At 35.2% G+C, this 9,370-nt stretch overlaps 1 protein-coding gene across 1 annotated transcript; it reads left to right on the top strand.

Moving 5' to 3' along the window:
- Window positions 1-2,973: 2,973 nt before the first annotated feature.
- On the top strand, window positions 2,974-6,618 carry LOC145037690 (uncharacterized). Its single transcript, XM_078986398.1, has 6 exons — window positions 2,974-3,546; window positions 5,135-5,294; window positions 5,408-5,584; window positions 5,674-5,757; window positions 5,847-5,928; window positions 5,998-6,618. The coding sequence occupies exons 1-6, from the start codon at window positions 3,146-3,148 to the stop codon at window positions 6,432-6,434; spliced, it is 1,341 nt and encodes a 446-aa protein (XP_078842524.1). The 5' UTR covers window positions 2,974-3,145; the 3' UTR covers window positions 6,435-6,618.
- Window positions 6,619-9,370: the final 2,752 nt, after the last annotated feature.

Here is a 9,370-nt window from a genome sequence, read left to right as displayed (position 1 = left end):
TCCCTATTGGGCCTGGAAATAATATACATGTTTAGTGGGCCTTAGTGTCCTTTTACATGTATATTGGGCTTAGGATATACATTCACATTCCTTTTGAGCCTGGAAATAATAGACACGTATAGTGGGCCTTAGTGGTCCATTTACATGTTTATTGGGCCTAAGAATGAGTTTTATATGCGTTCTTCTTTTTATGTTATTTTAGTGAATACTTAAACTAAAACCAATGATAAACCAACAAATGGATTTAATTTGATCATTTTCTAGGTTATTGGGCCTTAGTGACCCATTTTTTATGTGTGAGAGGTCCTGTATAGAATTTATATGTTTATTGGGCCTCATTGACCCATTAACATGTGCGACAGACCTTGGATACTATTTGTGTGCCATTTGGGCTTGTAAATGCTTTACATGTGAAATGGGCCTTAGTTGTCCTTTCATATATATTTCGGGCCCATGTTATATAATCTCATTCCGGTTGGGTCCTGAAATGATTTACGTGTTTAGTGATGCCTTAGTGGTTCCCTTACATGGATCATTGGCCCTGGAAGGAGTTTATACCTTTTTCTTCGCGTAAATTCGGTTAAGGATCTAGTGAGTTTTGTCGGTTGGCACCTATTAAGTGTACGATCGTAGCCTGTAGTTATAACCAGAGTCTCCTGGAGGGAGAACAGGGATTTGTGTATAGATCTATACGGGGTTGACACCCCACACCTCAGCTGTTCGTTACAGTTAGACTAACTCACACTAGGGTGACGAAAACCTTATAATCAAAGTCAAAATCGGCGTCCAACGATGCCAAGACAGGTGAAATTGTCATTATTTAGTATGGTTGTGACGGCTCGCTTAGAGGAATTAACGTTATGAAGTTTACAGAAGACCATTTATTTTAGGCAACATCGGGTTGTCTGGGAACATTCTATTTACATGCTCTTACATTCTCTCTACATTCTCTTTACCTTTTAGTCAAATAATCAATAACATACATGCATTAATACAAGATCTAACACAAACACACTAAACAGTTTTTAGAAAATATCGGATTTTCTGGTGGTTTTCAAAGTTATACAAATCATTTTCACAAACATGGTTATGAACTCACCAACATTTTTATGTTGACCGTTTTTTTCAAAATAACTTGTATTCTTAGGAAATCGTTGAAGCAGGATGAATAAAACAAACTAATGGATATTGTGTTATATTTTGTTTCATCGTACTCTTACTATTTTGGCATGTAATATTCAAATACAATACCCAATGTAAACAATGAATGTTGTAATATTACATGTGTGATGATGATGATGTTATGTTTCAATTATATTCACTGTAATGATATTTCAAGATGAAGTCACGCACAAGCCCCCAGACGTTTCCGCCGTCTGGTTCGGGGGTGTGACAAATGAACATCGAATTCGATTGTTACTCAGTAAAGGTTGGCATCAATATATCAAAGTCGATTTTGGTTGAAGGATCCGTTTTTGATTTCGATTAGGATTGACTTTTGGAGTCAATATCAGTGTTCTTGAAGAGTCTTGAATAAAGGTATCGATCTGGGTCAGGGATCGAATGGTTGAACATGAACTGGGAATATAATTTTGAATTCAAACCGATGTTGAAATCATATCGATTTAGGCAAGGCGATGTATTGAATTGGAAGTCTTGGATTCGTTGGTTCACAACTTGAGAACAAAGCACTATAGTCGATTGTCAATGGACATAAGGTAGTATGTGTTCGTGAATCGTTTTGATGTCAATTGCTGTGAGCTTGATTTTGAAGTGATGATAATTTTTGAAATCAAAAGCGAAAGTCAGTTGTACGATGAGTGAATGTTGGATATCAACTTGAGAAAGTACGAAATCAGGGATTGATTTTTATGATGTTTGAAAATCGAAGGTCAAAGCAATGATTTGAAGCTTTACTGGGTTTAAGAATGAGAAATGAAGGATACGAATTGGATCTTGGTTTTGGATTTGTACGAAGGATGTTTTGGTTTCATATGAATGGTACAAACGGGAAATTAATACAAAGGGGTTATTGAGCAAAATTAGTCGAAGGGTGTTTTGAATTTCAACAGAAGTGTTTTGATTCGAAGGGGGTGTTTGGGAATTTGAACGAAGGACTGAATGATCGAAGGCTGTTCAACTGTATATCTATCGTGAAGATCGTATCCTAACACAATCCTGGTAATATCGAAATTAAATATCTAATAAAGGTTTGTGTCACCTGTGAACTTCTTGATTAAACTGATGGAAGGAAGGTAAACACCTAGACCAGTCAACTTTTTGCTTTTTGGATGGTAGGAGGGAAACACATATGAATGGATCTAATAGGGGTTTTCTCGTGGGCTTGGGAAGTGAGATTTTTACCATGTGGAATGCTATTTTAAAAGCTGTCTCATTCAAAGTGATAAAACATGATAATATATGTATGGGAAATCAATACATATTTATACCTTTCGTGTTTGGTATCTTTTGTTTCCTTACACTAGATGTTGTGGAGCTACTCAATAGAACCCCAACGGATCATGTATAATAATCTTATGATCCCAAATTCTATAGATACATTAAAAAAATAGTTTTGATATCCAAAAATAGTTAGCGACACAGCTTGTTGTATGTCGTTACGTCGATATAAAACTTTTATTATATATTTTTTAAAAGAATAAGTATCTAACAACCCATTTATAAAATAAAAATCAATGTTATAAACTATTTTTTTTTTATAAATCTTTGTCTCTTGGTGCTCATTACAGTCGGTGTTAGTTGGATTGGCCGATTAATTGCACTCAATTATTGGGTCGGGTTGGTTTATAAAATTAAAAATTATGAAATTAAGCTTGCCAGTTTTGATATACGTTTCAAGAGTCCAAACTTGTTAAACAAATCCGTCTACAAGCGTAACGCTTCTTTCCGCGATTGTCATTCACGCTCCTTCAGGATAAATACAAGCTCAAATCCACCGGTTGCCACGTCACATTTCCGTACTATCCCTTTTAAACTCGTCTCTCTCTTCGTTGATTCGTCTTTCTTTCTATCCTCTTTGTATTTCTCCGGCACCGATCGGATTTCACCTCCGACGGTTCTTCCAAAATCGATCACGTATTATATTTATATGAATAATTGATCAACTGATCAAGGTGATCAGATTATGGAGGATCAAAATTACTTCGTTAATCTGATGGATTTCATCAATAAACCGACTCTGGTTGAAACATTTGTCGACATTTTCTTTTGTGCGGTCCCGATTTGGGTGGCGGTGATGGTCGGGGTTGTGATCGGATGGGCCTGGACTCCACGGTGGACCAGCCTTGTGTTTTTAGGTTTCCGTTCGAAGTTGCGAGGGTTCGCTTGGACGGCTCCACCGGGGTTCGGTGCTCGCCGCCTTTGGCTAGCCTTCACTGCGCTCTCCGCGTTTTCCGTTGGTCGTAGGCTGTGGTCAAGCTTCCGGGAGAAGGAGCGGAAGGATGACCAGTCGTCGCCGCGTGCGGTGGCTGGAGGTGAGTCGTTGCCGAACGCTCAATACGTTGATGGAAGTGGTGTCGACATAAAGTTAGTATCATTTCTTCTTATTCTTTGTCTTCATTTCATCCATTCCCTAATGTCATATGTGATATAGCTCCTGTACATGATTATGCAAGTGTCGGTGGTTGTTTAGGGTTTAATTCTCGAGTTTTTCCTAGCTTAATATTTGATTTGAAGGTTAAACACTGGAGTTGGAATATTCTTATCTTCAGTTGTTAAATTCCTTAATTTACCGTAGGTCTACCAATTTGGGTGTTTTTGTTTCTTCTCTTGATATGATAATCTGTGATTCTAATTAATGATAGTGGTTATCTAGTTCCTTATAAAATGATTTTCCTCTTTCCAGAAGCAATTGTGGTGTGTTTTTAATCTTATCAACATGAAATAGGTGATAATCTGTGTTTATTTATCAACATGGTAGCTGATAGTCTAGTGCTCTTAAGTGTTGCAGGCAGGGTTTGAATAGTTAATTTATCTTGTTGTAGTTTGTGAAGTACTGAACTTGATCATATAGTTGGAAGTTAGCATTATATGATAAAGAGCAATAGCATGATCCACTAACTTCATTGAGGTTGTATACCTTGCCTCAAAACCAATGAAAATTCAATAAAAGGTTATGTAGTATAAAACCTAATTTTATGAGACTAGCTCCATTAGGCTATTTTTTCGTATGAGTTTTATCTAGGCGACTTCTCTCTTATGGTAATCATGCCATGATTAGAGTTGTGATGATATGAGATCATCCTTAATAAGAAACAGGGATATTTCCTTCTACTTGTGTCTTACTTATGGAGTCTTTTATATATTTGACCTAACTCACTAATGACTATCCTTTGATTGCGATTAGTAAGCGTTACACAATTGACCCTTAAGCTTTTCAGGGATATTTCCTTCTACATGCCATAATAATAATAATAATATGTTACAGTTTACAAAACCCTTTCTAATAAGAACACCATTCATGCTCTATATCGTGTGTGTGTGTTTCTTTTTCTTTGTTCTTATTCTTATAAGTAAGTATGGAGAGATGAATAGCATTAGTTTGGATCAGTTGTGTCATTGTGTGTCATGTCAGTGGAATAATCTATTATAAGAGCAAAACAGATATAAGAGGTGTTTTAATTTCATGAGTAGCATAAATTACCTAGTTGAGATTTTATGATTGACACCAATATGTTCATCACGGAAGAAAGGAGTCACTGAGTTGGTATCACTCACCAACACTAATTTAATATGAAGTAGATAGAGAATACTAATATAATAGAAAAGAACTGTCTTCCATGCATACTTTCCCTTGTTTCTTTATTACAGTGACCTTTACGCAATCAAAAAATCTATGAGACCCACAAAAGCATGAAAAGTCAAGATCTTTTATAAAATGAATTCCTATTAGGGTTATACTTTATGACATAATATTGTATTTTCTTTAGTGCCCATTATGATATATATATATATGTTTTTGGTTCTTCTACAAAATGTATATGGTGAATATGTATTCTGCAATTTCAGGTTTTCTTCAACTTTTTCTCATGTTTAGGAAACTATTAATCTATTCACATGTTTAGGAAACTATTAATAAAATTTGTAATTAATTAATAATTATCTGGATTCACAGATGCAGCATTGTAAATTCAGGAGGAGATCACGATGTTGTTACAGAGAAGGATCTAGAACATTTGTTGCATCTTCTTGATGGAAAGGATTTGGCTTGGCAAAGCATGATCGAAAGGTCCACATCCAACATGGCTTGTCAAGCTTGGCGCTATGAACCCGAGGTAAAAAACTTTCTCTTTTTCACAAGGGCAAAATAGTAATCTTAATGAATTATAAAATCTGTTAAATTGTTTCCTGATTTTTGAATTATTATATATATATATATATATATCAGAGTGGGCCTGTTGTATACCGAAGCAGAACTGTGTTTGAAGACGCAACACCAGAATTAGTTAGAGATTTCTTTTGGGATGATGAATTCCGCCCTAAGTGGGACCCAATGCTCACTTACTTCAAGATATTAGAAGAGTGCCCTCATACAGGCACAATGATTGTCCACTGGATAAAAAAGGTTTTCCTTTTTTTTTTTTTAGACAAATATTTCTGTTGCAACTAACATTAACATTTAACATGTTGTTTGGTTGGTTGGTTTCCATGCAGTTCCCATTTTTCTGCAGTGATAGAGAATACATAATTGGTCGAAGGATATGGGAAGATGGAAAAACTTCCTACTGTGTTACAAAGGTAAATCCTCATTCATTCATTATCACTTTTAGAAATTAATATTATAATTTCATTGAAATTAAATAAATTTCGCAATTAAATCGGTTAAGGGAGTGCCATATCCTTCTCTGAGGAGGCGCGATAAGCCAAGGCGTGTGGACCATTACTTCTCAAGCTGGGTGATCAGGCCTGGTAAGTATTATTATTATTATTATTATTAATTAATTAAATTTGATTTATTTTTATTTAAAAAAAAAACAGTACAATCGCGAAAAGGAGATGGGGTACTTTCAGCGTGTGAAGTAATCCTCTTACACTGTGAAGACATGGGAATCCCCCGAGACGTGGCCAAATTAGGCGTCCGCCACGGAATGTGGGGAACCGTGAAAAAGCTTCACGGCGGTTTCCGGGCATACCAGACCGCCCGGAAACAAGACGAACCGCGGTCGAGATGCGCGCTCATGGCAACGATCGCCACCAAGATCACCTTCGATGAGGCGGTGCCGGAGGAAAACTCCGGTGGTGGTGGTGATGTGAACACGGGTGGCGGTAAAGTGGGCGGAGATGGTGGGGTTGACTGGAGGTGGGTGGCGGTTGGCGGTGCGGTAGCGGTGGTTTTGGGGATTAGGAGTGGATGTTTAGGGAGAGTGTTGTTGGTTGGTGCGGGTGCGGGTCAAAGATTTGGCCGAAGAAGGTGAGGTTTGTTTTTATTATGAGTTATAATAAGGGAAGTGTTTTTCTTTGTTTTCTTATGGTTTGCATTTTTGTATAGATGTTATTGAATATAAGAAATGATATATAACTATATAACTATACAAGTGCATTTTAATCCATCGAAATTATAGATGATGATAATATAATTCGTCTGTTTTTATTTTTTAATAGTTTCATAATTCGCTTTGATCCAAAAAAATTTAATTTGTTATTGTCATAATATTTTTTTAAAGCGTTTCTATTCCAATATAACATGCTGATGTACTCGAGCAACCCATTTCTTTATGTAACATATTAGCAACCTTTGGTGGTTTCTGTTTATCACTGTACAAAAACAAGAGTTGCATGTATAGCGATAAACAATGGGATTGGACTATGAAGTGTGTGTAGCTTACGTGAACCGGAACCTGTTTTTAGGGGAAACGAATGGACCGATAATCAGACTAGTAAGCATATACTAGTGTAGGTTCTGCTTTTCCTGTTTTCGATGAGTTCGAGTACAACATGTAACGCAGATGAAACAAACCGATAAGGAAGTTGGTATCCAATGGTTTTAAGTATTTTAATGAAAAATCTCCTCTAACCATTGGCTGCGTCAAAAAGCAAGCATCAGATTCTTCAAATGTTTTGTCACGGGTTAACCAACGAGCCTTTTACTCCTCAATACCATTGAACCCGCCTAACCAAAGAAGATTTGTTGTTTTTTCGATGTTTTCTCACGTTTTCGATAAAACCCTCTTAACAATACTTTGACTGATATTAGTAGATGCTACTCGAACCACGATTTGTCTACACATATCGGCATTTCGTATAGAGGTTATTATGTTAGCAATAATATCAATACCTGGTGCCTCCAAATTTGGATATAATCAACATTTTTTTTTTTTAAAAAAAATATGAATATTAATTTTGAAAGGTATATACGTGAGACAAAATCTACTAAATGAAACTTAATATATTTCTTTTTAAATACCCTACTATGACGTTATCCTAAACTAGCGGTACAGCCCTAAATCGAGCTTCTACTCGTTCACGGCTCCGTCCCATCGCGGTTAGATATTTTTCTTATTAGAATACGAGTCCTTAAAAATCTACCTACTTATAGCAACGAATATTACTTTTTGTATTTTGATGATATTTGTATTATATGCTAGATTTTTTAAAGTATAATGTTGTAATAGGAAAGTATAAAAGTATGATTCTATCATAAACAAACAAATGAAAATATGTTGCTGATTTTCTCGTACTTTGTAAAATATCCTAATTACTAACGTAATTTCATTTGTTTTCTTATTAGGACACTAGACTTTAAGAAATCTACCTAATTATAGTAGTTAAAGTTACTTTGTATTTAGATGGCATAACTATAATTTTGTTAATTATTGAAAATGCAATACTATAATACGAAGAATGGAAGTGGAATCTTACAATAATTAATAAAAGTATGTTACTAATCGAAAGAAATGAAAGTATGATGTAATGATAGTAAAATCTACAAAAGTACACGGTTGTTTCTATTTGAAAAATCTTCCTAATTATAAAAGTATAGTTTCATTTTTTTCTTGTTGGGACATTAAACTTTAAAATATATACCTTATATTTGTACTTAAACAATGTTAATATGATAGATTTTCAAAGGTAAATGTTGTATTAAAAAAGAAATAAAATTAGGATTCTATAATAAACACAACAATAAATGAACGTTGTTATTTACTGTACCTTAAAGAATCCACCCTAATATAGCATTGTAGTATCAATTACTCTTGTCATGACATTAAAATTAAAAATCTTCCTAATTATAGCAGAAAGTCGGTTTGTATTTAGATGACATTACTATAATTGGGTAAATTTCAAGATATAATGTCATAATAGGAAGATGAAAGTATGATATAGTCAATGAAATTTCATTGCTATTTCTCATACTTCCAAATCTCTATTCAATAAAAACGTTAGTTTCATTTTTTTTCTTATGAGGACAATAAACTTCAGAAAACTATCAAATTATGACAGTGAAATCACTTTGTATATGGATGTCATTGTTATAATTGGATAGATTTTTCAAAAAAACATAACTTTAATAAGAAGAAATGATAGTAGGATGCTATTGTTAGGGATTATTGTTGGATTAAGGTGTCTAAGTTATGAGCTTAGACACCTTAAAATGATAGTAGGATGCTATTGTTGAATTAAAGTGTCTAAGCTCATAACTGAATTGGTATAAACTTGCAAAATAGAAGAAAATTCCTTTTTGGGTTGCCCTATAATAGGGTATAGGGTTAAGCACTACGTCTATACCCTCGGAAGTACAGAACCATGTTTAGTGCTGAACCATGTTTAGTGCGAACCTTGTTTAGTACTGAACCATGTTTAGCACCGAACCATGCTCGGATATCGTACCATGAAGAATAACGACTGAAGTACAACATGATGTCACCATAGTCCCTAAAGGACATGGGAACTCAAAGAAAGACAGACCGTGTGATGACAAGTGACTAATATATCCTTATACTTACGAGGAACAACTGTTTAACGATTAACAAGTACATCGATGTGTACCTTCGGGTATATGGCTATAAATGCGACAAGATAGTGAACCTACTTGAGACCAGGAGAGGTTGACACATTTTCCTCCCATCTGTAAATAGGTAATCGGATTCATCCTTATGAGGTAAAATGATCTAATATGTCACCCTCAGCCAATGGTGGAAGCGCCAAAGGGTTACGACGACGGCGGTACATAGATTACCCAAATCATAGAGCAAAAACTGTAAGCCTCTTTATTGATAACTAAAGTCTAACGCATGGAATAAATAAAACCTATCTATCTTCAAGCTGCTTGTCCTTCCTTGCATTAACCCATACTTCATCCTAGGAATATATGTGGTTATGAAAGCGTCAACTTGATGTTGGTGAGTTCACA

The sequence above is a fragment of the Lactuca saligna genome, chromosome 3 (assembly GCF_052625555.1).
Source record: "Lactuca saligna cultivar CGN05327 chromosome 3, ASM5262555v1, whole genome shotgun sequence".
Classification (NCBI taxonomy): domain Eukaryota; kingdom Viridiplantae; phylum Streptophyta; class Magnoliopsida; order Asterales; family Asteraceae; genus Lactuca; species Lactuca saligna.
The sequence above is the reverse complement of the archived record's forward strand: the minus strand, read 5'-3'. Positions and strand labels throughout refer to the sequence as shown.